The sequence below is a fragment of the Oncorhynchus mykiss genome, chromosome 7, assembly GCF_057628025.1.
Source record: "Oncorhynchus mykiss isolate SJ-2025 chromosome 7, ASM5762802v1, whole genome shotgun sequence".
NCBI lineage: Eukaryota > Metazoa > Chordata > Actinopteri > Salmoniformes > Salmonidae > Oncorhynchus > Oncorhynchus mykiss.
The window spans coordinates 75,266,997-75,283,252 of NC_143028.1; the positions used below are offsets into that span (position 1 = coordinate 75,266,997).

Genomic DNA, 16,256 nt, shown 5'->3' on the forward strand with positions numbered 1-16,256 from the left:
ACACAGCCAATACTAAAACAAATGGGGATCACAGAGCATTATCAGCAATTTCATGGGTGAGTACCCTTGGCTCATGGCAGTACGTTTCTCTAAATGCTTTGACAGTCTGCAACACTATAGGGTAGCCTGTCTCCTCTTCGCATCTTTCCCTTCAATATTTGGATGTTAGGCTACATTCCAATCTAATCAAAAAGTATTGATAATGTTTCAGAATGAGATATATTATTTGGGTCCCGTTTCCTTAGGCTTGGGTGTTGCCGAACAGTGGTGGAAAAAGTACCCAGTTGTCATACTTGAGTAAAAGTAAAGATACCTTTCATAGAAAATGACTCAAGTGAAAGTGAAAGTTACCCAGTAAAATACAACTTGAGAACATTTTTTAAAAGTATTTGCTAAAATATACTTAAGTATTAAAAGTAAAAGTATAAATCATTTCAAATTCCTTATATTAAGCAGACCAGACAGCACAAATGTCTTGTTTTTTAAATGTATTGATAGACAGGGGCACACTCCAACACTCATTTACAAACAAAGACATCATTTACAAACAAAGCATTTGTGTTTAGTGAGTCTGTCAGATCAGAATTAGACCATTTTCCTGTCCTGCTAAACATTCATAACGTAACTAGTATTGGCATTATGTGGCTGAGTGATGAGGAGAAATTTAAATGTTTTTCTGTTTGCGGAATATTTAAATAAAGCCTGGAATAAAAGATAATTAAATGAGGAAATAGTAAAAATATTGATCTATGTACATGGTACATGTGTATTGGCTTGTCTCCCATATGAATATTCTCTTTGTGCCAGACTGGGATCAAGGGACTTCTGTTTCTATATTTTCTTTACATGGTATGTATTTTTTTAGACCTTTAATTAACTAGGCAAGTCAGTTAAGAACAAACTCTTATTTTCAATGACGGCCTAGAAACAGTGGGTTAACTGCCTGTTTAGGGGCAGAACGACAGATTTTTACCTTGTCAGCTCGGGGATTTGAACTTCCAACGCTCTAACCACTAGGCTACCCTGCCACCCCAAAACGGCATGCGTAATTCTTTTTTGGATAACCTTATTTATTATTATGTATAGATGTTTTTTCACTCTTCATGCGATGCGCAATGCAGAGAACACCGGAAGAAGAATGATCATTTAATTACCATAGTGAATCATTGTAATGTTTGTTTACGTGTAAATTAATCCCGTAAGGGATGGGTTGCCAAATGGCGATTTGACACGAAAATAAAATTGTATTCATTTAATTAATTCAGTACTTTTGGGTGTCAGGGGAAATGTACGGAGTAGAAAGTACATTATTTTCTGTAGGAATGTAGTGGAATAAAAGTAAAAGTTGTCAAAAATATAAATAGTAAAATACAGATACCCCAAAAAACGACTAAAGTCGTACTTGAAATATTTTTACATAATTACTTTACACCACTTTTGTCGATAGGTGGGTGGGTAGCCTATTCTATTATTTTGACATGTGTAACAGTTTTGTCCGCAGACAGACACCTCGTTTACTAACAATCCGTTTCTGAGACTGTTCAGACCATCGTTCAGGGTGTACATACACAAAATACATTTTTGCCAAGACAAATGAGGAATACAAGCCGACGTTTTTTTTTTGCACTGTAAAAAAATGAGCGTAAACCAGATTGACGTGCTCTCCCCACTATGTATTGTTTCTGCAGTGAGGATTCACCCTCTTTAGATAATTATTGTGTAACTTATCTGCAGAAAAACGTTGTTATGAGCTGAAAATAAATAGTAGTAGCAGTCTGCAAATCAGGGGGCCAAATGAACGGCTCTTTCACCGATGCGATTCGGTTGCCGAAGGTTCACCAAAAAGAACTGTTCAAAATGAACCGTTCGTTCGAACCATCACTACCTTCTTGCCTCAGCGACACTGTCCCTGTTTTCTACCGCTGATGAATGTTGCTTACAAACAACACACACACATGTTGGTGATTTTGATACAGGCTGCCGTGGTTTTTAATGACAGGCAAGAATCAGTCCGAGACTCGTGCGGGTCTTAAATGTCTGTATTTTCCAACCGACTTCGTCACCCGATGTAAAACACGTGCCATCCTATCCATGCTCTCCTCCTATTCGGACATCCAAGTTAATCGATCAGGGAAACGCTGTTTTCGGTCGACAGCTTCCGAGGTTCCCTCTGCGTTTCACCCCCTAATGTGTTGGAGTTGGAATTACACATTTAGCTGATTATTAGCCTACGCATGATTTAATTCAGACCTTTTTCATCCTAAATCGTGTTTCCTCTTATCCCAGTAAAAAGGGGGAGTTTATGATGATTGCATTGTTGTAGTAGGTGCTGTTCCTGAGAGAGGATGCAAGGCAGCTTGTATGCGGTTGATGCCTGACCGAAGCGCCCGCTCACTGTTTTCTCACCGGGAATCTAACAAGACAGTCTCTCGTAGAGTTCCCGCTATTTGACAGGATGCAACTGCATGATCTGTACTAAAACGGCCAGAGCAGGCTTCATTGGCAATGGTTTTTTGAGGTTTGTACAAGTGGGAGCCGGCGGGAAGGAACGCAGCGTGTTATATGGGCATATAACTAGCAGCGTCTCCCGAGAAACAGCGTTTGTTTTATGCCATTTGCATATGGTTAAACCGCTCCTGAACCATCTCCTGACACCAATACATTCAGTTCTTGCTGTGCGTTTTTCTTTTGCATGCCTGTAAGAGACACCAACTTGTGTTGCGGGAATCGCTCCTGAAGTATATGGGGAGAGAATATATTGGCATCTACCTATGCGCGTAAATATGGGACTATATTGGACATATGTTTGAGTTATTACATTAACCGTCTGAAGGGAAATTGTGCACGAAATAGTAGAGTTTCTTGTCAAATAATCCGAAGAATGTACCGGTAGCCTAGATAGATGGTGTTATTTTGGGGGGGATTCAGTGACGCAACATTTCATACGGCCTGGATGAGGAACATATACATCCATGTGTAGAAGGGCGTGAACTCACATACTCACAGTTGGTACCCTCCTTCCTTCTCTAGTGTTAATAGCGTTCCCTTCGCAGCTAGTACTTTCCCATTCTCCCCCTTCACACTGATACCACATAGCCTCGTCATGGATCTCAACGCGGAGTCAGAAGAGATGGTGGACTCCTTCAAGCCACCGGTGCCTATCGAAGTTTTCGCCAGCAGGTCCACACTGCACGGCATCTCGCACCTGTTCACCTACGAACGGATGTGCATCAAGCGGTGCCTGTGGATCTTGTTCTTCCTGGCATCTCTGGGGTTCCTGGTGTTGGTGTGTGTGGACCGGGTTCAGTTCTACTTCCAGTACCCTCACGTTACCAAGCTGGACGAGATAGTGACCCCGCTGATGATATTCCCCGCTGTCACCTTCTGCAACCTGAACTCTTTTCGCTTCGGCAGGGTGACGCGCAACGATCTGTACCATGCAGGGGAGCTCCTTTCACTACTCAATGGAAGGTTTGTGGGGATAAGTGTTTTTTGTTTATTTGTGTGTGACTGTTTGTCTACATGAGATTGCATGGGTACAATCATTTGCATCAGGAGTTTCTACCATAGTAAAGGCAGTAGACTAATTCCCCGTAACTTTTCATTTTTCATTAGCATACAGCTCCACCCGCCCACCAGAGCTTGTGCAGCTTCAGTTTCCCCATCTGCTTTCATCATGTGACATAACATGGTTTTGAGACATGGATGTCTGTCCGGTGTTTACTGGGCACACACATTGTGCAACATTAGCTGTGTCTTACTGTCCGTTCATGTTCTTCTCATGTTTATCCAACACATATGCAGGTTTTATACTAGCCTCAGTCTTTTTCCCCACAAGATAGCTCAAAAGAGTACAAGGCAAAGAAAGTTATAAAGTTGTCAAGTTAGTAATGTTCATTCAGGTTTTCATAGTGATTTCTGTTGAAACCTTACTGATATTTAGGGTCATGTAACATAACTAATGTACGCTACTTTGTAGAAATGTCAAGTTATCTGGAAGTGAGCACACTACTTACATTTTGATCAACTTAACCTGCCTGGTACTATCCTGCCACTGTGCACAAACAACATGGTGGAGACCGGCTTTAAAAACATTTTAAAGCCTGTTGTACTTCTAACCCAGATATGGCTCACGTCGGCAACACAGGGTTTGAGGAAAGAGAGGATTATACTATTTATGATACATTTCATAAATAAGACATGAATAAACTGGAGCATAAAGATTGTATGAAGCCATTATTAGACCAACTATATGCTCATGTAATAATATATGCTCTGTGAATCATATGATACCCACCCTATATATCATGTGTGGATGATACAGTGCAGATTAGACATGATACATACAGATGGAGAAATACTGAAGTAATCTCATTCTATGCTACTAAACGTGATGTGAGCCAGGCTCTGCTTTAACCATTCATCTGTATAGCAGCGATGTAGTCCCATATGGCTGGATCTGTATGTCAATCACTTCATGTGTATTTTAGCGTATTGATCCACACAGCTGTTTTGCTTAAGGCCCTGTTAGAACACATTCCTCTGTGGTAGCAGACTGCATGTAAGGATTTTACACATGCTATCTCAATATTCATACAGAACTGTCTGTCTGTCTGTCTCTCTCTCTCGCTGTGATCTCTCTCTCGCTGTGATCTCTCTATCTCTTGCTGTGATCTCTCTCTCTCTCCCTGTGATCTCTCTCTCGCTGTGATCTCTCTCTCTCTCCCTGTGATCTCTCTCTCGCTGTGATCTCTCTCTCTCTCGCTGTGATCTCTTTTCTCTCCCTGTGATCTCTTTTCTCTCCCTGTGATCTCTCTCTCTCTGTCTCTGTGACCTCTCGATGTTCACATTACTGCTAGCCTGGGAGAAATGTTGAATGTATTATATTGCTTGGTCGCAGATGTTTGTACGTCTCAGCTATAATACAATCCTTCAAGGGAGGCCTAAGCAAGGAAGGAAACCTCTTTGCTTTAGAAAACTAATCTCCTATTTGTCTGCATCAGTTTTACAGAGCTCCTCCCAGTCCCGTCTGTCAGTTCATTACCTGCTGAAAAACAAGCGTTGTTGCACAAACATGAAAACCAAGTGGTTGTGTATAAAATGAGAAAGGTAAGCGGAGAACAGCAGCAGTGGCCCCTCTAAATTAGCTGGAGGCAGAGAGAGAAGAGAGACAATCAGAGAGAGAGAGAGAGAGAGAGAGAGAGAGAGAGAGAGGAGAAAGAGCCCAGAGAACAGAGGGATGAGAGAGAGAGAGAGAGACCAGAGAACAGAGAGAGAGAGAACAGAGGGATGAGAGAGAGAGAGAGAGAGAGAGAGAGAGCAGAGGGATGAGAGAGTGTAGAAAGTCACATCAACCTCAAAGAGAGGGAGGGATGACAAGCAGAAGTAATTAACCAATGTCTGGTAAGCTGTGTGATAAATAAGCCTTTATGCCAGACCTTTAATTAGTGGTGTTTGTGAAACAACGGGCTACTCACCAAATGCCACCCTATTCCCTACATAGTGCAGATCCCGATGAAGCCCTATGGGCCTTGGTCAAAAGTAGTGAACTACATAGGAAACAGGGTGCCATTTGGAATGGGACCACAGTGTTGTTGTGCTGAATAAAACAGACTCGCTATACCTCCCTTCCTCTGAGTTTCCCCCTGGACTGTCTGGCTGTGGACACATCAAGTCCTTCTGCTAAGGTCTGAGTGGGGGCGTGTGTGTGTGTGTGTGTGTGTGTGTGTGTGTGTGTGTGTGTGTGTGTGTGTGTGTGTGTGTGTGTGTGTGTGTGTGTGTGTGTGTGTGTGTGTGAGAGAGAGTGGGGGAGTCAGTGTGTGTGTGAGGGGGTCTCTTTAGAAGACGAGAAGAAATGAACTGTCAGTTTGGTGGGAAAGCTGTGTCAAAACGTTAATTGTGTCGCTCCTATATTTGTCTATCAAATACCCAGTCAACTAACAGCTGTGACCTTCCTCCTCCTCCTCCTCCTCCTCCATGGAAGGCTAGATGCCTGTCTGAGGCAGCAACATGGGGCGATGAGCTCCAGTACTGTCTCAGGAGAAGACTCTCTACCCCTCTGTCGAATCCCTTTGGGCTGGTTTCCTGGACACAGATTCATCGAAATCCTGAACCTACAGTAAAAGCATACTCAATGCTCTCCTCAAAAAAGAGGAAGCCTGAAGTCAGGCTTCACAGTGTAGAACAATTGGACTCAATCCAGTTGATAGTGCATCTAATTAGAGGATGATTTAATGGGAGAAAGAGCTGCTTCCATAATAGAAGCTGTCATGTGCTGCTAGGGTCATCGACTATTCTTTTGCTGACACAAATCATTTCTCACCTAATTTGCTTCCTAATTCTATGCAAATGTGATTAGGCCTATATGATTGTAAAAATGATTCAAGGTTTTGATGACTGCGTATGTTTTGTCTATGCTCTTTGTCATAGCAGGTTGATAGCATGTATTCAGGTGTCGTCTAGGCCAGTGGTTCTCAAACTTTCTCAAAATTCATAAGGGACCCTGTCACGCCCTGGCCTTAGTATTTTGTGTTTTCTTTATTATTTTGGTCAGGCCAGGGTGTGACATGGGTGATTTATGTGTCTTGTCTTGTCTATGGGTTTATTAGATTTATGGGGTTGTGTTTAGTAGAGTTGTCTAGGAAAGTCTATGGTTGCCTAGAGTGGTTCTCAATCAGAGGCAGGTGTTTATCATTGCCATATTCTTTGAGTGTTTCGTGGGTGGTTGTTCCTGTCTCTGTGTTTGTTGCACCAGATAGGGCTGTTTCGGTTTTTCACGGTTCTTGTTTTTGTATATTGTTCATGTTTCATTAAAGATGTATAAAGATAACCACGCTGCATTTTGGTCCTCCTCTCTTTCACCAGAAGAAAACCGGAACAGACCCTCTCATTATCAGAACACAACTTGAGTTAGATAAAAAAAAAATAGAATACAATAAGTTTTAATATGACTTCGGCAATACATGGCCGGATTAACCAAGTCCCTGCAGGAACGTTTTAAAGGCCCGCATCTTGGCATCGGAGAGAACATTTAGCAGTTTCCCTGCAATTCTTCACATTTCATCATGGGGCTATAGATATTTCTCGTTGTTGTAGCTTTAAAGCTAATATCCTGCATTTCTGCACATTTTGGCAGAGAAGACTTTGCAGTTTTAAAGCTTAATTTTACAGTGCATTTAAGTAAATAAAAATATACCATTTATATAAGTATTCAGACCCGTTACTCAGTACTTGGTTGAAGCACCTTTGGAAGTGATTACAGCCTTGAGTATTGTTGGGTGAGACTTTACAAGCTTGGCACATCTGTATTTGGGGAGTTTCTCCCATTGTTCGCTGCAGATCCTCTCAAGCTCTGTCAGGTTGGATGGGGTGCTGCACAGCTATGTTCAGGTCTCTCTAGAGATGTCAGACCGGGTTCAAGTCCGGGCTCTGGCTAGGTCACTCAAGGGCATTCAGAGACTTGTCTTGAAGCCACTCCTGCATTGTCTTGGCTGTGTGCTTAGGGTCGTTGTCCTGTTGGATGGTGAACCTTTACCCCAGTCTGAGGTCCTGAGCTCTCTGGAACAGGTTTTCATCAAGGATCTCTCTGTACTTTGCTCCGTTAATCTTTCTGACTAGTCTCCCAGTGCCTGCCGCTGAAAAACATCCCCACAGCATGATGCTGCCATCAGCATAGGGATGGTGCCAGGTGTCCTCCAGACGTGACACTTGGTATTCAGGCCAAATTGTTCAATCTTGGTTTCATCAGGAGATAATATTGTTTCTCATGGTCTGAATGTCTTTAGGTGCCTTTTGGCAAACTCCAAGTGGGCTGTCATGTGCCTTTTACTGAGGAGTGGCTTCCGTCTGGCCACAACCATAGAGGCCTGATTGGTGGAGTGCTGCAGAGATGGTTGTCCTTCTGGAAGTTTCTCACATCTCCACAGAACCTCTAGGGTTCTGTCAAAGTGACCATTGGATTCTTGGTCACCTCCCTGACCAAGGCCCTTCTCCCCCAATTGCTCAGTTTGGCGGGGTTGCCAGCTCTAGGAAAAGTCTTGGTGGTTGCAAACTTCTTCCATTTATAATGATGGGGGCCACTGTGTTCTTCGGTACCTTCAATACTGCAGAAATGTTTTGTTACCATTCCCCAGATCTGTGCCTCAACACAATCCTGTCTCGGAGCTCTACGGACAATTCCTTCCACCTCATGGCTTGGTGTTTGCTCTGACATGCACTGTCAACTGTGGAACCTTATATATACAGCTGTTTCCAAATCATGTCCAATCAATTTAATATACCACAGGTGGACTCCAATCAAGTTGTAGAAACTTCTCAAGGATGATCAATGGAAACAGGATGCACCTGAGCTCAACATTGAGTCTCATATCAAAGGGTCTGAATACTTACTGTATGTAAATAAAGTATTTCTGTTTTTTATTTTTAACACATTTTCAAAGATTTCTAACAACCTGTTTTTGGTTTGTCATTATGGGGTATTGTGATGTCATTATGGGGTAATGTGATGTCATTATGGGGTAGTGTGATGCCATTATGGGGTAGTGTGATGTCATTATGGGGTATTGTGATGTCATTATGGGGTATTGTGATGTCATTATGGGGTAGTGTGATGTCATTATGGGGTAGTGTGATGTCATTATGGGGTATTGTGATGTCATTATGGGGTATTGTGATGTCATTTTCGGGTATTGTGATGTCATTATGGGGTATTGTGTGTAGAACGCTGAGGATTTGTATTTATTTTATCTATTTTAGAATAAGGTTGTAACGTAACAAAATGCGGAAGAAGTCAAGGGGTCTGAATACTTTCCGAAGGCACTGTATATCTATTTTACTCATCCCCCTCCCCTGAGGTGGACAGAGAGAGAGAGAGAGAGAGAGAGAGACGATGCAGATGCTCTCTCCTTCATTCCTCTAGCTATCCTAACCGTTAGCGGCGTCTGAAAATTAAAGTGCTTGTGGCTTGTAATCCAATTTAACTTCCTCCCTCCCCACTTACAGAGAGAGCTGTGATTGCTTTAGGGAGAGTAGATCAGTGGCAAGTCAATATAAAAAGAATCCACACATATACTACACTACCAAAAGTATGTGGACACCTGCTCGTTGAACATCTCATTCCAAAATCATGGACATTAATATGGAGTTGGTCCCCCCCTTTGCTGCAATAACAGCCTCCACTCTTCTGGGAAGGCGTTCCACTAGATGTTGGAACATTGCTGCGGGGACTTGCTTCCATTCAGCAACAAGAGCATTAGTGAGGTCAGGCACTGATGTTGGTCGATTAGGCCTGGCTCGCAGTCGACGTTCCAATTAATCCCAAAGGTGTTTGATGGGGTTTAGGTCAGGGCTCTGTGCAGGCCAATCAAGTTCTTCCACACCCATGTTGACAAACCATTTCTGTATGCTGTAGTGTTAAGATTTCCCTTCACTGGAACTAAGGGGCCACGTTGAAAGTCACTGAGCTCTTCATTAAGTCCATTCTATTGCCAGTGTTTGTTTGTCTATGGAACGTTTTTGTTTATTTCATTCCGTTTACGAGTTGTCAATTTATTCATTGTGTTTTGTTTGGAGCACTCCTGTCAATCTTGAGTACGGACATGTACCTGATTACGCATAGAAGTAGGCCTAGGCTACCTGGCCTGCGTGCAAATATAGACTAATACATTTGCCCATTTGGGGATCTGATACTATTTCTGATTGTCTTAACTCACCATCACTGTGAAGCTTCTCAAAGTCATTTTTTCTTTGCCTGAAATGTAAATGAAGTCACTTGGCACTCCAAATGGAAAAGGTTGCCCACCTTTGGTGTCGCCTATTACCGGCAACTTCAGGAGCATAGTGGCAGAATCTGAGAAGGTCACTGGGCAGCAGGAGGAGACGGAGGGTCGGGTCGTTTTCTTTTCTTCCTCTGGTTAGGCTATATTTGTTCTCTGGCTCACACTTTAGTCATTTGTATCTTCATTTTTAATCACAGTGCTTAAATCAGTAGCCCACATATAGTTTACTTTATTCAAACATAGGGTGTGTCTATATGGAAAAACACACGTTTTAACATTTTGACCATTTGATTGGTCGACCCAGATATTTCTTTGCTCTATAAACAACAGTAGCGGCTTTTAAAAAAAAACGGCCTTTGTTCCGCAATAGCATTTTGAGCGACGGTTATAATACTTGTGCTTCTCAGAATGCATCTCTCCCTCCTCCATGAACACAGTGGGGAGAGGGAGGAAGAAGAGTGGCTCGCTCACACAGCAGACGACTGACAAACAGGGCAGACGCTTTCATAGCAGGAATCAACATAATGCATAGGCTACTACTGTGGACCAAAAAATGGTTTTAGAACCCCAAAAAATCTGCTGGGACATTGTGTAGCAAAATCACTGAAAGTAACTGACCTAAGCAAAATGCTTTGGTAAGAGGAGGGCGCTGTCAGTGTCAGTAGTTTTGGGTTATCGTCCCAGCTCTACTCTAGCTGAGCAACAACACAGGGTCTTAAGTGCTCTCCTGGCAGCTCTGTGTTGCTATAAGACGCTTGGTTGGACACTGGGTACAATTCAATTAGGAATACAGTACGTCGCACGAAGGCGTTTTGCAATTATGGAGATGAGAACCATGACGAGGTATTGATGCGAGGCCGTATGCGCAGCAGTTGAGCCATATCTTAACTATGTTCATGTTTGAACCACAATGTAAAGTTGTAAAGCCTGTTTACATTTTCTCGGTCGTCACTTGGCCTATGGCGGTGGTCACTTGGCCTATGGCGGTGGTCACTTGGCCTATGGCGGTGGTTACTTGGCCTATGGCGGTGGTTACTTGGCCTATGGCGGTGGTTACTTGGCCTATGGCGGTGGTTACTTGGCCTATGGCGGTGGTTACTTGGCCTATGGCGGTGGTTACTTGGCCTATGGCGGTGGTTACTTGGACAACTGGGTGGTGGTTTCATTTGGACCCCCAAGTTTTCTGAGCAATTTTTAAAAAAATAAAAAAAGAATTGTTGGACTGTATAGCGCTAGGACATCTTCTCCAAGTGATTTTAATTTGGGAAAACTATTATTCAAGTATTCCCACGCATAACAGAAAAACACCTGATTATTTACACATTTTAAAGGTTTTAAATTATTATTTAAAAAGTTATATTTGTAGATCTTGCGGTCTAGAAATTATTTGTAATTATGTTCAGGCCTCCCGACCATCTGCTCAAGAAAAACCCGGCCTGCAGCTGAATCTAGTTGATGATCCCAGGCCTGTGGTTTGTTAAGGTTTGTTTAGGCTATTACTGTATGTACAAAATGAAAATGTGCAATGTTATTCGAAAGTAATTTGAAGTGTAGGCTGTTTAGGAGCCAATATGGTTGTTATATACCCCTGTCCTGTGTGGTTTCACGACTGTCACAGCAGTAGTGCAGTGATCCAATACACTGCTGTAGCTAATGGAAAATAACATCAAGCTAAAGTAGCATTTTCTTGAAAAGTATACAGTTGTAGAACCAAGCTTTTTCCTGGGCTTTTTAATTGGTCCCTGACCATGTCTGACTTATCCTTCTGCGATTGTTGAGGACTGAGAAGTGATTCTCATTTCACAGTCTGACATTGAACACATGACTTGACCCTGAAAACGTCACTGTATTCTGACTCATAACCAGGGCAGTGTTGCCAACTCCTCAGTAAGGAAAGCAGCTATTGGCTGTCCTAAAAGTCGCTAGAAGTCGCTAAATGACATCATCGCCTAATTAGCATAATTGGCCATGTGAATGTAATTGTGATTGACGCTGTAGGAGAGAGAAATAACGTCGTGGGAGAGACAAAAAGGGAGTAAAAAACACCCTAAATATGTTTAGAACTACAAATGAACTTTCTTCTGTCGATTCTTGTTTTTTTTTTATGTCACAATTCCAACTGTCCTTTATCCGGGCTTGGGACCGGCAAAAGTGACCGAAAATAGACACTCTGGCGGAGTTACTTATTTTTTCATTTTATTTAATTTTTTTACATTTACATCCTGCCCTAAATGTAAGCCAGGGCGGGATTAGCCAGCGGCTGCTTCCCGCATGCGCAATTCATTTGCAGTCTGGACGCGGAGTGGTGAACATCTCCTGCTCTGACTGCAGCTGGGAGGGACTGCTGCGCGAGGACTGGGCCGCCTGTGAGTGCTTTGGGTCGGGGTGGGACCCACGGCAGCACCCGCTGCTCGTTGAGAAGAGTAAGAACGATACGTCTCCAATGTAATTGTCTCCAATTACACCAGAAAAAGTCGCTAGATTTGTCGCTAGTCCCTTTTTTGAAAATGTGTCGCTAGAGGGGTCTGATACTCGCTAAATACAGCGACAAAGTCACTAAGTTGGCAACACTGAACCAGGGATGGAACTTAAAGATGCACTATGCAGAAATTACGCTGACATTTCCTGCTTGCTAAAATGTCTATTAGTTCTCCTAATGTCAGTTTATGTGACAAAACAACCAGCCATTTTGTAAAGAATCATTGTACTATTTAAACTGCTGTGAAATGTTTTTTCCATATATTGTATTTTCAGTTGTTTGAAGCTTAGGAACGTGAATCATAGAAATAGTGCACATAGAACAGATCTACCGCTTATTAGACCTGCTTTCAATGAGTGACAGATCTATAACGCACATTTGTATGGGAATTTGGTCATGTCTCCCAGAAAAAAATATATATTGTAGCTTTACGGATTTTGGGCACTGGCCTCCCAGACTAACAGACTGGGTCCAAAATCTGTGCCATGCAATATTTTAAAATACAACATTTCAATAGCCAGTGGGCTAGTTGGACACGTTATGTTTTACTAGCCACAGGCTAGCGGGCTAGCTTAATTTTCATCCCTGCTCATATCAACTGAACTTTGAAGTTATCTCTAAGAATTGCAGTAAATGAACCAACAGGAATTTATCAACTCGCTGCATTGTTTGCAACCTATGTGGTATACGCACACTCCTACACTTGAATTAGGTTATATATATGATATACTGTACATGATACAGTGCCTTGCGAAAGTATTCGGCCCCCTTGAACTTTACGACCTTTTGCCACATTTCAGGATTCAAACATAAAGATATAAAACTGTATTTTTTTGTGAAGAATCAACAACAAGTGGGACACAATCATGAAGTGGAACAACATTTATTGGATATTTCAAACTTTTTTAACAAATCAAAAACTAAAAAATTGGGCGTGCAAAATTATTCAGCCCCTTTACTTTCAGTGCAGCAAACTCTCTCAAGAAGTTCAGTGAGGATCTCTGAATGATCCAATGTTGACCTAAATGACTAATGATGATAAATACAATCCACCTGTGTGTAATCAAGTCTCCGTATAAATGCACCTGCACTGTGATAGTTTCAGAGGTCCGTTAAAAGCGCAGAGAGCATCATGAAGAACAAGGAACACACCAGGCAGGTCCGAGATACTGTTGTGAAGAAGTTTAAAGCCGGATTTGGATACAAGAAGATTTCCCAAGCTTTAAACATCCCAAGGAGCACTGTGCAAGCGATAATATTGAAATGGAAGGAGTATCAGACCACTGCAAATCTACCAAGACCTGGCCGTCCCTCTAAACTTTCAGCTCATACAAGGAGAAGACTGATCGAGATGCAGCCAAGAGGCCCATGATCACTCTGGATGAACTGCAGAGATCTACAGCTGAGGTGGGAGACTGTCCATAGGACAACAATCAGTCGTATATTGCACAAATCTGGCCTTTATGGAAGAGTGGCAAGAAGAAAGCCATTTCTTAAAGATATCCATAAAAAGTGTCGTTTAAAGTTTGCCACAAGCCACCTGGGAGACACACCAAACATGTGGAAGAAGGTGCTCTGGTCAGATGAAACCAAAATGGAACTTTTTGGCAACAATGCAAAACGTTATGTTTGGCGTAAAAGCAACACAGCTGAACACACCATCCCCACTGTCAAACATGATGGTGGCAGCATCATGGTTTGGGCCTGCTTTTCTTCAGCAGGGACAGGGAAGATGGTTAAATTGATGGGAAGATGGATGGAGCCAAATACAGGACCATTCTGGAAGAAAACCTGATGGAGTCTGCAAAAGACCTGAGACTGGGACAGAGATTTGTCTTCCAACAAGACAATGATCCAAAACATAAAGCAAAATCTACAATGGAATGGTTCAAAAATAAACATATCCAGGTGTTAGAATGGCCAAGTCAAAGTCCAGACCTGAATCCAATCGAGAATCTGTGGAAAGAACTGAAAACTGCTGTTCACAAATGCTCTCCATCCAACCTCACTGAGCTCGAGCTGTTTTGCAAGGAGGAATGGGAAAAAATGTCAGTCTCTCGATGTGCAAAACTGATAGAGACATACCCCAAGCGACTTACAGCTGTAATCGCAGCAAAAGGTGGCGCTACAAAGTATTAACTTAAGGGGGCTGAATAATTTTGCACGCCCAATTTTTCAGTTTTTGATTTGTTAAAAAAGTTTGAAATATCCAATAAATGTCGTTCCGCTTCATTATTGTGTCCCACTTGTTGTTGATTCTTCACAAAAAAATACAGTTTTATATCTTTATGTTTGAAGCCTGAAATGTGGCAAAAGGTCGTAAAGTTCAAGGGGGCCGAATACTTTCGCAAGGCACTGTATGTAATTACTTGATTAAACTATGATGTGACATAATCCTCTGTTATGCTGTAGTGCAAACTGATTACTCTGAAATATGACTTTATTACTCTGAAATATGACTATTATTAATATGACTAATACTATGGCCACGTTCTGTTATAATCTCCACCCGGCACAGCCAGAAGAGGACTGGCCATGAACAACAATGAATCACTCATTACAAGACTGAAATAAGACTTCAGACTGTTCAACACTTTAGCGCTGGTACAGTAGTTAAAATTAGATCAGTGTTAGAGAGAGAGCATTCGTTCAGTCATTGTAATGATTGTTTTGTTGAAATAATGTTTTTAGAATGTTGCTTTGTTGGAATGATTCCACAATTTACATTCTTGAACACGGGAAACCGGATAAACTCTCTAAAACTCTGTATTAGGAACATTTTCAAATGTTTTCTGCATTTAATCACGTAAATCTATTTTCACTTCGGTGGTTTTACATAATTGAAGTTCACCCACAAAATTGCTTTTATGATATCTCAGTGGGATTTTGCATGTGAAATAATTATGTCACCTGAGTGCCATACAATTGTCGTCCTTATTCACTTTAACCAGTCTTCTTGAGGAGGTTTTGTTGTGTTTTCTGTTCCTTCCCGGGATCCAAACACAAATATACGCAATTCTGTATGATAATTCTTATTGTGTATATTGGCATTTGCCACTTTTTATTTGGATGTATGTATTTACTAATTGTTATTATGGCTTTGAAATGGACCGCCTACCTGGTGGGTGGGGATGCTAGTGTTAATGAAGGGTCATTAGTACCTGTGTGTGTCTGGTCGAGACTCTGTGATGCTAAGCTATCTGCCCTCCACTGGCTACGTGAAACACAGCTCGTCTCTGTAGCACTGTAGCATAGAGGACCGACAGGTCTGACCTTCCTGTGGCTTGGATTTATCTGATGCGTCTAATCATCCACTTCAAAGTAGTGAGTGACATTGTAGCGCATGTTTAACGGAGGTGGTTCGGTGAACTAGGCTCTCGCTCTCCATCAGTAACCTTGCCTGACCCCAGAACACTGGTGTCACCTCTACAAGGTCATTTCTAGGCTTTAGGTCAGTGGGCTAACACCGTATATTGGTGTGCAGGAGACCCACATTGGTTCAAACCCATTTGGTACCACATATCCCAGGCAAGTGTTAATGAAGGTTAATTAGTAGCTGTGTGTGTGAACAGAGGTGTTGGGGGTTGGTAGTGGCAGGAGGACAGGCAGGCCTCGTACTGATACCTTTGAAAGGTGTGAGGATCTTGGGTTACGGTTATACCTAAAGTAGCTTGTGGACAGTGGTATCCACAATTTTATTTTTATTTCACCTTTATTTGATTACATTAAAGTGTGTGTGTGTGTGTGTGTGTGTGTGTGTGTGTGTCTGTGTGTGTGTGCGTGTGTGCTTAGTACCAAAATTATACCAGCTGCTTTGTAAACATAGTTTAAGCACACGTGTTGTAACTGCCTCCGTTAATGGAGTAAAGGTTGGATTATTTTTTTGGACACTTTTGGTACAGATGTGCCTTGTCGAAAACGCTAAAATTGGCTTTCAAACAAGCTCTACTCAGTGGCTGGATCTACCAGCAGCAATTGAGCATTCACGATCCATTCCCAGT

At 42.2% G+C, this 16,256-nt stretch overlaps 1 protein-coding gene across 1 annotated transcript in view; it reads left to right on the forward strand.

Annotated features, from left to right (window-relative positions):
* Nucleotides 1-1,905: 1,905 nt before the first annotated feature.
* LOC110528579 (acid-sensing ion channel 1B) overlaps nucleotides 1,906-16,256 on the forward strand; it is a 337,502-nt gene continuing 323,151 nt past the window's right edge. The window contains exon 1 of the mRNA XM_036984198.2: nucleotides 1,906-3,471. Coding sequence (XP_036840093.1) covers nucleotides 3,104-3,471 — 368 coding nt within the window. The 5' untranslated portion in view covers nucleotides 1,906-3,103. The remainder of the gene's footprint in view (nucleotides 3,472-16,256) is intronic.